Source organism: Symphodus melops (assembly GCF_947650265.1).
Source record: "Symphodus melops genome assembly, chromosome: 15".
Classification (NCBI taxonomy): domain Eukaryota; kingdom Metazoa; phylum Chordata; class Actinopteri; order Labriformes; family Labridae; genus Symphodus; species Symphodus melops.
The window spans coordinates 4858085-4871569 of record NC_136705.1 but is presented as its reverse complement, the minus strand read 5'-3'; the positions used below and the strand labels follow the sequence as shown (position 1 = coordinate 4871569).

The following is a 13485-nucleotide window of genomic DNA, read 5'->3' as shown; positions in this document are numbered from 1 at the left end:
ATGAATCTCACGTCGTGTCCGTGATTCTTATGCAAGGTTAACAAGGAAGTGACTGAAGGCTAATGTTAGCTAAGTTCTGATGGTGGCTCATTGGTTATCAAATCATTTTTTGACACTCTTTTGACTTTGATAAAAACTGATTTATCTTCAGATTTTCAGTATCCATTTTCTGTGTAGTTTCCTCTCCATGGGGAAGGGTTGAAATTAAAACAGTTACTCAGAGTTATTTATCAAGGAACAAAACAGTAAGACGCGATAACATTTGAGCCTGGTGACTGTTGTGGGAATATGGTCTTTAGGTTTCGGCATTAAGCCTGGGTGAGGAAAAGTTTGTTAAGAAGTAAATGTCGATGCCCAGCCCTGTTTCTGGCACTAACAGGCGTCTGTAAGATGCTTGGTACATCTGAACATTTAGACCAGACTGATCCAAAAAACAAACAAACAACTAAACAAAACAAATCCAAACAGAAATGTCATAAAATAATCTCTTAATCATGGATTTATACTCCACATGTCATTACAGTGAGAAATAAAGAGACAGGAAAGGTGGCAACAACAAAAAGAGATGGTTACATTCCAGTTGGGAGAAGACCCGCCCCCCTGCAGGTCGAGTCAGGGTGTGGAGGAGAGTGTGTTTGGGGGGAAAGGGGGGGGGGGGGGGTCTAGCCAAACCCCCACCCTACAAATCAATCAGGTGACTAGATCCCACTATGACATGAAATCAGTGATTAGTGTAGACAACAAAAAAACAAGTGTGACCCTCAGCAGGCCCTGCGGCGTACCTTCCAGAAAGAGAGAGAGAAAGAGAGAGCGAGAGAGAAATAGAGATAGGCACTGAGAGTCTTAGTGGTGTGTGTGTGTGTGTGTGTGTTCATCCAGGTGTGTCTCATCTGTTCTCTTTAAAATAAAACACTCCTGGTCATGAAACAAGGCAAAGACATCTGTAAAGTGTGAAGATTTTTTTTTTTTTTTTTTTTAAGTTTCCATTCAGTTTTTTTTTCTCCTCTTACAAAAAACCCGTCACTCATACACACACGCAATCACACACACACAAAAGACCGATATCGTGCTTCAACTACTGATTGTAACACTGACCATTTAGACAGTAATGTCAGTTTTATAGTCATTCATACTCTTGGCCATGTAGTTCCTGTTTGTATGTAGATACATAAGCAAACACTTTACATCCAGAAGTATGTGGACACAAACTTTTCTACATGTCCTTCAGTATGTCAACATCACCAACCAAATTCTGTAGCATTTTCTGAGTATTTAAAAAAAAAAGTTAATGTTTTAACACTGTTCTATTTTCTGTCTGTAAATATTTTATCTCCTAAACTAAACCTCACTCGAGATGTCGTTAATAAACTGGGGGTCGGGGCTGTCGCATACTTTTGACTGTTTGATGTAAATTTGAAACAAAAACGATCGTTTTTTTTCTTAAACTCTTTTTATCTTTTAAAAATACTGATAGAATTTATTTCATTACACAAAAATAAATCTCTTTATTTACTTATCATTCCGTCTGATCAGCTGATTCATTTGGTTCAAATCACTGATACAGAAGCCTACATATTGATCCAGAGCTGATCAATATCAAAACTGAACGGTCTTGACACATTCTCCCGCTCACTCACACAAACACAAACACACGGTGAGCTCGGCAGCATACGGTAGAGTATGGCTATATCCTGATGGACTTGACCGCTGACTTCTATGACAGACAGGCAAGTTGCCATGGAAACAGACAGCAGCTGATGGAGCACAGTGTGGGGTGAGCAAGACTTTCTTAGAGCGAGCGTCAGTCCAGCAGAGTGCCTTGCTCCTGGGCTCGGGTCAGACTGTCTTTGCGGTGCAGGTGGTGCACGCCCATTCTTTTCGGGCTCTTCTGTGGCCTTTGTGGAGGGGCGGCTGTGGCGTGGGCCGGGTCGAAGTCCAGGAGACGTGGTGAGATGACGGGTAGGTCGTGTGGGAGGACATCTCTCTCCTCAGCTGAACTCTCTGCCTCGTCCTCGTCCTCCTCCTCGAAATCATTCCTGCGAACGTCGGCCGGACTTGTCGCCACGGTGACGGCCGTGTCCCCGCTGCCGACATCATCCTCCAGGTTCATCAGCAGCCCCTTGCCCTCCTCCGTGGACCCATCTCCAACGCTATAGCGTCCCCTCCTGCCTGACCGCTGCTCAGTGTCGGTGTCGGTGTCGAGGCTGGAGCCGCGGCTGGGCGTCCAGCTGCGCGCAGACGAGCCCTCTTCACCATCCGAGTACGCCGCTCTGTGGCGATCAGAGGAGGATGACGCTCCGCCCCCTGGGGTCTGCCTTCGCCTCTGCAGCTCCTGAGCTGTCTGACTGCTGAATGATGTGCGATGGACTACTGATGTTTCACAGGATGGTGCCATCTTCTCCACAAACATCCGCTGCCAGTTGGCCAGCAGGTCCTCCTCCGAGCTAGCGGAGCTGGCGAGGACACTGGGAGCCTGAGGGGACGGGGTTCAAATTTATTTAAGACTATAGATTCAAATGTATCACAAACTGAAACAGATAGTGACAGACTTTAGTCGCAGACGTGTACGTCTGCAACAACAGGATTCTTATACGCAGATTTAATATATATACATTATAATAAATTCTACTATATAAATGTGACCTAAGTAAGAGGTGACTTACCTGTGGTGGGCTGCTGAATGGGCTAGACTGGCTGGACAGCGGCTCACTGGTGACGTCCCGTTGTGAAGGTGGCGTGCGCTGGTGGACCCCCCCGCCAGAGGATGAGGAGGGGGCGGGGCTACCAGTGGCCAGCCGCTCATCATCGTTCTGGACGAGGCTTAGGGATATAGCCTGGCGGGTGGCGTAGGTGCAGTTGGGAAGTGGGGAGTTTTTGGGAATCTTGACTTTGTCGTCTGAGGAGAACTCAATGACCTTACGGCCGGGGTACAGCGGGTGTGGGGGCGGCGGGGCGGGGTACGGGTTCAGCTTTTCAAAAGATGCAGCCCCGCCTGCGTCCTCGCCAGCCACCTGCCCATCAATACTGCTCTGACTTCGACAAGAGCCGTTCTGCTGCCCCCCTTGACTGCTGCTGCTGCCGTTCTCCCTGCTGTGGCCCTCAGCCCCCGCCGGGCCCGTCATGTCCACGTGCACAAAGACATCCTCTGCAACGGGCCGGCTGCAGCTGCTAGACTGGGCAGAGTTCAGGACCAGCGGCTCAGGTTTTTCTAGGACACGAGCGATGACTGAAGTCGGCACAACATCTGCAGGAGTTAAACTCAGGGTGTCTGGGTCCTGAGAGCCGGGGACAAGGCCCCGCTCAGGTAGGCTGCTCTTCATGTGTTTATTTAGCATGTCCTGAAGCTCGTAGGGCAGCTGCAACACACACACACACACACACACACACACACACACACACACACACAGATGTGAGATAGTAACACACAAACACAGTGCATGACTACGTGTGCTATAGTTCTCACAGATTCAATCTGACCCGTTCTTATGACACAACTGAGAAGCTGATCCATTCACTGTTAAAAGCTCACATCAACATTTTAAATGTGCCAGCTGTGACTGCAGAGGGACTTACATCAGCAAACTTGTGGTTCCTGAAATGCGACTTGTTGCATTTGAGCAGCTGGACAGCCAAGTTACAGTCCTGCCTGTAACGCTCCTGAGGACAGAGAGACACCCATTAACACACACAGTTACACCAAAACAAACGTGCTGCACAATCTTCTGCTTTCTGACAGACATGAATGATCTGTGACTTACACACTTGTTTGTAAGATGACATACTGGCTCTTGTTAGAGAGGCTGTAAGCCAATCAGAGACTCCCTTTTTTTAAGTTTGATCATGAATCAGTCAGAGGGCTCCGGAGTGCAGCTCACCCAGTCTGCGCACGCTCAGTGCACTGTGTCGCTTGATCCCTCTGACAGCAGGTTGCAGGAGGATCACAGTGAACCCAGTCAGTCAGAAAGTGATCGGATCTCTTTAAGAGACACTATTTAAGAGGCTGATGGGCAGCAAACAGGACGGGTTTCTATGTAACGTTTTCACAATGTTTATCCGGAGATGGAAGGCGCTTGTCCTCTGCTGCAGGATGGAGAGACGTTACCACGGTAACCACACAGCCTGGATACGATCTCCAGTGTAAGCCTGCTGCGTAAACCTGCAGTGCATTGGCACACTGCTACGGCCCGTTAAACATGACAGTTTTTGATCATTCTGTCGGTTTGATTTGTGTGTAAATAAAGCTAAATCCATTCAAAAGATCAGACTGTCAGTGACAGAAAGGTAAGCAAAACACTTTGTTGAACCTCACATACAATTTATTATGTTGACGTTTGTTGTTACTAAGCATTTCAAGCCACTTACTGCATGGTACAGATACTTCACACTCAAACAGTAATAAATCTTCACGCGTACGACCGCAATAAGACGACAAGAAAACTGAAGAGTCAGCACAAGTCGAGATAATCTGGGTAGAGCAGCAGCGTAAAGAACAACAACAGACACGTTTTGAAACGCGTTCTCACCGCTCTCCATTTTTCAAAAGCATCGCCAATGTGAATCCAAGTTTGACCACATTTCTGCTCAAGGAGCTCGTTACAAGGCAAGGCTATTTAGGTCCAGCAGAATCAGCTGAATCTGAACGGCTTGCTTGCCTGTTCATTTGATGTTTATGTGGAGGTGCATTCAAACACTCTCCCTTCTCCGGTCAAAACAAATTAAGACCATTTGAATCTTCAGCAGAGGTTAAATTGGCTGCTGCAGTGTTGACAGAGAAGCCAGCACTTTAACATAGCATGCTTGCGTAATGTGTGATGACATAGTGAGGTCATTTTATGCTTTAGTAGATATGTTACATATTGCTCCTTTGCGTTTTAAAGTCTATTCTAAATCACTTGTTTTGAACTTGATAGACACAATCTATCTCATCTTAAAGCACCAATAACTGTGCCACACACACACACACACACACACACACACACACACACACACACACACACACACACACACACACACACACACACACACACACACACACACACACACACACACACACACACACACACACACACACACACACACACACACACACACACACACACACACACACACACACACACACACACACACACACACACACACACACACACACACACACAAAGAGCTGTGAACGCATTAACAAATGTTCTTTATTACTATGCTGTTACTGATGATAAATGACATGTTTGTGTCTGTTACAGCGGGAGGGGACCCTGATGGGAACTGCTATAGGAACATGTTTTGGTTACTGGCTCGGTGTTTCCTCCTCCTGAAGTCAGCCTTGGGCTGTAGATTTTGACCCATTCTGGGTTTGAGTAGGAAATGACCCTGAGGCATTGGAAGAGGTAGCAATGAGCACAGCAGGTTGTCAGGAGACAATGGGAACAGAAGTTTTGCTCTCGTCTATGTGATATTTAAATAAGCAGTTTTCACAGATATGGAAATTAGATGTAAATAGATGTAGATGTAAATGCTTCAATGTGCCTGACAACACTCCGGTGGGAGCAAACTGTAGATCCCAGATCAGTACATGTGACACTTAAACAAAGACGGTGCATTGCTCTGTACGAGGAAGAAGATAAGGCCCAAAGCCTTTGCATCTCTTAAATCTAATTAAAACCAAAGTTTATGAAACAGCTCGATGGTTTCCTCTTTGCCTTAAGAGCTGAAAAATGAAAGAAAAACAGCAGAACCGTAAACTTGAGTGTTCACTTTAAAGCTGAGGTTGGAAAAATAATTACACATCTCATCATACGTAGAAGTAAAGTTTCAGATAATCAAAGTGTGTTAGCATATTAACTGTAACAAGAGGGATCCCGGTGAAACGCTGAGTCTTTACTCACATTGAGTTCCTCCAGGCGGTCAATTGTGTTCTTGGCATCCAGCAATTTGTTGGTTAGTTCCACAATCTCCTGGTCCATCGTCTTTTTGTCCCTTTCCACCTTCCGTAGCTGTTGGAGAAGCAGGGACACATTATATTAACAGTGAATCCCAGCTACTGGACCAATCAGGAGCCGGAGGTGGCAGGAGGCGGGCCTACATTCAGATCATATGGGAATAAATACTCATACTTGTTTAACCATGTTTGATTTCATATAGATGCTGTAAAATATATTTTTTTAAAAGTTGTGATCTGTTTTCTTTGTTCAGCATCAGAAAATAAATCACAAAAATACATTCACGTATGCTTCCCTTTTAAACTTGTTTCTAAGTAACCTTGATCATCTGCTAGCAAAGCTGTTATAGTATCTTTAAGTCTGCGTTTACACTGTATTTCCCAGATCATTTGAATGCTGCATTAATTAGCAGCACCTACAGATGCATCATGGGATGTGGTGATGTGGCTGCTGCTGCTGCTGCTGCTGCTGCTGCGTTAGAGATCATTAAGATCCAGTAAGATCTTGATCGAAGCATCGAAGCTGAACGGTGAAATGTTTTGTTTTGGATTCCTCACATAGCGGTGGAAACAAGCAAGCAGCTTCATTTGTTTTTGTTTTTTAAAAAGCTCGCTTAAGGTCACATTTTTGCTCGAAAATCCAGATGTAACCCCGTCGTTAAAACAGATCAGGAAAAATGACTGCTGACCTTGATGCTTTCCTGCAGATGCAGAAGCTGGAATTGTGCAAATACCACATCTTTTGTAGAGTTTTAGAGTTTATCTTATATCCTAAAAAATCATTTATTGTTTGAGGCTACCAGAAGAGAATTAATCATGTATTTGACGACTTACTGTCCATAGCCATGACAACATGTTTAATGATAGTTCTTTATCTGTTAGATGATATTTGCACCCCAACACGTCATTTCTGTAACCAAACCTACACCTCAAGCTGGAAGCCTAAAAAAACATCTTCAAGTGAAAAAAGCTTGCAAAACCTTTCAGCTCAATAATTTAAACAACTGCTGAACACAAGAGTACATGAATGTTATTCAAAGTGATCTTACTATTCATCTGAAGTTAGCTAAAATTAGCCCTGCTGCTGACAGTGACTCATTCCTTCTTAAAATCAGAGCAGCAGTTATTTGGTTTCCGAGTGAAAGTCCTGACCTGTCAGAGCGATCAGTTTCACATTGGCTGCGTCCGAAACACTCAGTGCTCCCTGTGTAGTTATAATAATATGATGTGTATGCCAAATTTAAGTGCTGTCCGAATGTTCAATAGAATTATTCAGTACTTTATAACGGGCTTGATGCATTTCACTCAAAGAAAGAGGAAGCTACACTGTAAACGAGCCGTGTAGTCCGCGATGAAACAACTCTCTTCAGAGTGAGTTTGCAACAGTGAATGGCTCTATGATTTCGGACGCAACCATTGCCTTGTTAATCTCGATTTTTTTTTATCGACCTGCATGAAAAGAAAAAAAAGCTCAGGAAGCTATGAGACAGACAGAGCTATCACACCGAGGCTACATATTTTGTAGCGTGATCGGTTATGATTTCACTTCGTTCAAGGATTCTTTTTACAATAAAGCAATCAGCAGCACAGCCCTCTTTCACAGAGATTGCAGTAATAGCTTCTTACATTTATATATACATTTTTTTAAGTACTTGTTTTTTTTAGCCTTATTTCCCATGTTACTGTTTTTTGCACCAATACAAAAAGACCAATTCCTTGCACATGTAAATTTACTTGGCAATAAAAAACTATTCTGATTATCATCCAAAAAATGAAAAAATGTCACATTACTCTTGATATATTCATATTTAAACTAAGTTTGATGAATTCAAACAGAAACAGACTACAGTCCTGTTCATGTTTCTCCTCCAGCTCGTTCATAAAATCAGCCATGTAACAGATTAAACAGACGTTTCTGTAGTCGGGGCCGAGTGCTGAAACACCTTCAACCGTAAAAGACACCAAAGAAGAAGAAAAGTCAGGGAGGATGGAAAAGATGTGGGAAGATGGAGATAAGGAGAAAGAAAATGAATGAAACCCAACTGCATGAACCCATGTCTGACTGACTGCAGCCTGGTGAGGATGATGAAGATGATGATGATGGTGGTGATGAAGATGAGTAAATCCATCACAGAGCAGCGTGAGAAAAGAGGAGAAAAAAAGAAAGGGAGAAAAGACAGAGATGAAGAACAACATCAGACAAACACATTTCAAGGAAAAGTGACGCTTTACTTTGCAAAAAAGTTTTGTCTAATCCCCCCCCCCCCCCCCCGAGCAGAGCAGAAGAGTTATCCTGTTCAAAAGCAGTGAGATCCTGTTAAACACAGTCCAGGAACTTAGCATGAAAAATGGTGGTATTTTGTAGAAAAGGCAGTAGAGGTATCTTCACTGAGCACTATCCTTCTTGTTGTTGTTGTTGTTGTGTTTTCTGAATGAAGTAAAACCAAGTGCTGCTCAGAGTGTAACTCTCCGTTGTTTTATATTGAGTGACTTACAGTGACTTCTGATGATATATCACCAATGGGAATCTTCCTGCTGTCCGTCAACTCCAGTTTTCCACAGTCAATCAATAAATGCCTCAGTGTGTGTTTTTATTCAGCCATTGATCATTTATTGACAGTAAGATCAATGGCACACACACAAACACACAATCACAAGGACACACACGCGCTGTAGAGAAAATATTTACCATCAGATATATCGATCTGTATCACACCCCCACTAACTCCCATGAGCGACACTGAGATGTTGTTCTTCTTCCATGATTATTATTTTCTGGTAATTCTTTTAAAATTGTTTAACCAAACACTAACTGAGATACATATTGTTATTAGACCTAACTACTGATTTTTTACTTTACCCTTGAGCACCAGCATGAAACCAAAACAAACTGTTTGGCTCCAAGAACTGAAGTCTCCGCTCTCCTCCAGCGACACACCACCAGCTGTTCCACACTCGCGTTGGTACGAAGGAGTTATTAATTAGAATGAACCATAATTAAGCACCAATAAGCGCAAGCGGTGGACAAAAATGTCTTTTTTTCGGCCTGAAATTGCCTCACTTTGATATTAGCACACTTTGGTTTAACTTATAGCTTCATATTTCACATACATGAACATGGAATGACCGAGACCGAAACACGCTTACGTGACTCCCAAAATAAGCAGTGAGTAGGTTATTCTTCTTTTGTTTAGCTCGTGACTGAAACAGCGTCGTACACAAGGCCAAGTCAACATGATGTGAATATGTCCCAGCAATAACACCGCTGGACTGACTCACACTTCTCACCTCACTGTAAACAGACTCAGAGAGGAATGTAGGATTTACTTGAGTTTACAATGTCGCACATTCTTCCTTTAACCAGTTACAATATCATAAGGGGGGAGGGTGGAATAATGTCAGCATAAACAAATCACATTTTGGGTTTTATTTTGCTAAAAATGAATTTGAGGATTGGGTATTGGGTGTTTTTTTATATTTATGACAGCTACGTTTTGTTTGGTGCAAATCACTGGTGAGTAAGAAGGGTAATTAAAATACGTCACAGAAGAAAACAAATAACATTTAATCAAAGTCACATTGGGATCGTTTGTTTTACTGTAATGATGGTTCAGGCTGACACACTGAATTTGGGTAATATTTGACAAGTAATAAGAAGGTGTTGGTGTTCATTTTTAAAAGTTAAAAATAAAAAATACATAAATCATAGTTACCAATGCGTGAAGCTTCTCCTCCAGGTCCTGATTGGCTCTCTGAGATGCTGTGTAGCTGTTCTGGAGTCTGCAGAGAGAGACAGGGGAACATATAATTGAGCATGCTTGCACGCCCTGAGGGCAAACAGAAGCTTAATCACATCTTTCACATTTCTTTTTTTTTTTATTATTTCTTACAGGACATGTCAATTTACTGGGAAGCTATTTTTCATAGCTGATATTGTATTCACACACAAACAAAAATCCTGAAAGGTTCTAGAAATTGTAGGTGATTAGTTGCATTTGTGAACTCAAATCGGCACATTTTTTATTCAGTCAATTTTGTACCATCTCCCTCGTAAATCTACAATGTATGCCAAAGTATGAACATGACCACGAGCCATGAAGGTCGTATTCAGGAAAATGTACCACTGCCGAGCACTGATATCACACCACTGGTGTATAATGGACATGCATGTTATTAACACCACGTACACCGTTTTTCAGCTCGCTGAGGAGTTCCACCATGGACAGTCTGGGAGCCCTGATGCATTATGGGTAGTTTAGTAAGACCAATGTGCTTCTGTTTAACACTTAACAAATCTATGAGCTGGCCAATCTAGTAAACATCCTGGCATTTCTCGCACGCAAATCATTTTGCATACTTTAATATGTATGTTGGGGGTGGAAGGATTAACTGCGAGGCAGTTGAAAATTGATTTAAAGGTGTCAAGGTTTACATCAGTACTCAGAAGAGAGGGGGAAACACTTCCTCCTTTTTCAGTCTTTGGAGGTAGAAACAGGGCGAGACGAGGGTGTGCATGTCTGACTGTTTGTGTATGTGGAGCTGTGACGGAAATTCAGTCTAAAAAGGGCTAAAGACAACACACAGCTGAGTCAAACTTCAAGAAGTCATGGCCGAGTGCTCGTTTTGTTCAGGTCAAGTCAACGCAAAATAAAGTTTCCTCTTCGTTAAGGACCTCATTAGGAAACATTTCAGGTTCAGAACCGTTCAAAGTTCCAGATGGTTAAAAACGAAGTCCTTCAACTGATCTTCTCCTCCACCCCTTCTCTCCTCCCCTCATCTCCTCTCTTCTTTCTCTCTCTAATGTTAAACCTCAAGCTTCATTAGGCACGAACTCACTGACTCCTTCTGTATATTACGAGCTGATTATCAGCACAGAGCAAAATAAGAGGGATTTATGGATCCACAGGAAGTAACTTAACAGATTTAAATAGCTTTAAAACAAGGCAGTGAGAAAAGATGCTGACTGCAGGTGAGCGCAACAGTACAGGGATGCAGATGAAAAAAAAAACCATTTTATTAGTCAAACTTGAAAAAGTACTTTCAGCTCTGCTCAGATGAGAGTCTGCAGCATGAACAGAAGCAGCTGGAGGGTGTTATGAAAAGGTTTATCTGTCCTCTGCATAATAGTACAATCCAATTTAAAGATAGTTAATGTCAGCTTCCCCCAAATCATCATGGGAACTGTCGTCCCAAAGATTAGAGCAAGATTATCCTCTGAATAGAATTCAGATTTAGAACAATAATGAAATTCATTAATATTAACTTTAACATGACTTTGTTAAAGGTCAGGATGTCTCATTAAAGTATTCTTGTTCATACATTCACATACTCTCCCTTAAAGGCAGGGTTGGTATGAAAACTAGCATGATTTTGAAAGTAGCATCCCCACGGTTCTGTCTTCACCCAACCCCTCCCCTCTGTGCTCCCCTCAAAAGCCACGCCCCCTCACTTACATGCACTAATGCCATTGGTCGGGAAGAGGATTTAAGCTCATGCTTTGAGTGTGGGCTTGTGTATGCATGGTGTAGAGGACAAGCGGGGAGGCTTGATTGGTTTATAAAAAGTGTACCAAGTGCAGACATTGGTCGACGCTTTTGACGAGTTTACATCTGCTGCAGGTGACAGATTTTCTTGTTTCTTTTTCAGAGCTCCTGACCTTTCAGGCCTAAAGACAACTTCAACCAAAATCTTAAAAAGGTGAGAAAATGACCAACCCCGCCTTAAAGGTGTGAAGACTTAAGAGGATGAATAATCGTGCTATTTTAAATTGTTAAAAAAAAAAGCTTGTGTAAAAAATTTCATATATATTCCGGGGAGGAATTGGAAATTCAATCTAGTGGAATAAGCCACAGATCTGGTCCATGTCCAAGTAATGTTTTGTGCTCTGAAAATATTCGGTAAACATTAACATAAGTCGAACTTGCTGCTCTTCAGGCATTTTCACACATGCACCTCCGCAGCAGGAGGCTCGCCCTGGCAGGACGGGGGTCTTACGCTTTGATGACAAAGTTTGCCTGAACGTTTCCTGCTGTGTTCACACCTCGGTTCAGTGCTGATAATTTAAGGAGGTGGCTGGCAGGATAAAAATCAAGCCAGAGCTGGAGTGAAAACTTCGGCTGTTGTCCTTCACACATGGAGCCCAGCCTAAAGATTTGAGGACGTTTTGTGCATGTGTGAAAGCAAAACATTTCTGAAAAAAAAAAAATCTTGCTTGCCTGCACATGACTATCGATTGTAGGGAGACAAGCAGCAGAGAGGAAGAAATACCTTCATAGCACGTGACTGAATGATTGATAGCTGAATAAAATATACTGCACATATTAACTTTTAAGGATAAACTCCCTTCCCGAGGTGGTTTGAAAGACTTTTTAAACCACCTGAAATATATCTCCTTTCTTTGCCAGCCAATGACAGAGCAGTTTCTGGACACCAGCCCTTCAGCTCACTTATCAGACAGCAGGCTCTCTTTGCCACTTGTTACATTTTAGAATCAGTTCTAGAAAAGCTAAAAAATAAATCACAGGTAGAACCAGAAGCAACCTGAGTGTGATCCAGTTCACCATCAGACTCCAGTCGTGTCATCATTCGTTTGTCGAGCTTCGCCAGAACCCTCACCTGCGGAACTTGTCCCTCATCTTGTCTAGGTCGTCTCTGGTCCGGCTGAGCTCGGCGTCCATGTAGTGACGGTTGCCGTCAAACTCTGCCTCCATGGCCTCCATTTTGTGGTTGGTGAGAGAGAGGCGGCGCTGCAAGTCTTCATTTTGCTGCTGCAGGATTCTGGGAGATGTGGGGTAAAGTTCAAGGGTTAAAAGCAAAAGAAGACAATAACTCTGTACACATTATAAAGATTCACACTCCAGGAGATGCTTCAAGTGGATTTGTGGTTTTTTTCTTGAAAGGTCATAAAAAAGGGGGCTCCTCTCATATTCGGGGTCTAGACTTTTAATAAACATTCATGACAATAGACAGAACAGCTCATCTGTAAGCGAGTGTGCTGCTAATGAGTGAGGCCAACTGTCGTTAAAGCAGCAGAGCCGGAGTGACACACAAAATGGCTTAAAAGTACGTCAAGTAAACCGATAGCTGAGTCGAGTCAGGATGCCAGTTTGAAGAAAATGGTTAAAAATAAATCTATTAAATCTGTATAAGATGAATAAACAACTCGTGGACTATCTCTTTAACCTGCAGACATATATTCGTCATGTGACGATAAATGAGAGAAATACAGACTGTTAAGTCCTTAAATATATGAAATATGAAGCGACAGAATCATGAGTGGGACTTTTTTTTTCAGATGGGAGTTGTGTTTGAATAAACAGGAAAGAGAGCAGGGTGGGACGCGGCGCTGTGTGTATTAATAGACGAAGTTATGTGTGTGCATGTGGATATGAAAACCAAAAAGACGGCGCAACAGGTTTACTGCCATTCTGTAGAAAATACCTGAATGTGACCTTTAAAAGAGAGAGAAAATATAATGATATGTGAAGAATTCAATACAAATGTTTCTTTGATAAAACACACTTTCTTAAAATATGTCTATTAGAGGGGGTTGT

General features: G+C 42.7%; 1 protein-coding gene across 1 annotated transcript in view; it reads right to left on the bottom strand.

Annotated features, from left to right (window-relative positions):
* Positions 1–471: 471 nt before the first annotated feature.
* tjap1 (tight junction associated protein 1 (peripheral)) overlaps positions 472–13485 on the bottom strand; it is a 39965-nt gene continuing 26951 nt past the window's right edge. The window contains exons 6-11 of the mRNA XM_079363377.1: positions 12548–12709; positions 9646–9712; positions 5880–5987; positions 3574–3657; positions 2664–3356; positions 472–2473 (exon numbers count right to left, since the gene is read on the bottom strand). Coding sequence (XP_079219503.1) covers positions 1802–2473; positions 2664–3356; positions 3574–3657; positions 5880–5987; positions 9646–9712; positions 12548–12709 — 1786 coding nt within the window. The 3' untranslated portion in view covers positions 472–1801. The remainder of the gene's footprint in view (positions 2474–2663; positions 3357–3573; positions 3658–5879; positions 5988–9645; positions 9713–12547; positions 12710–13485) is intronic.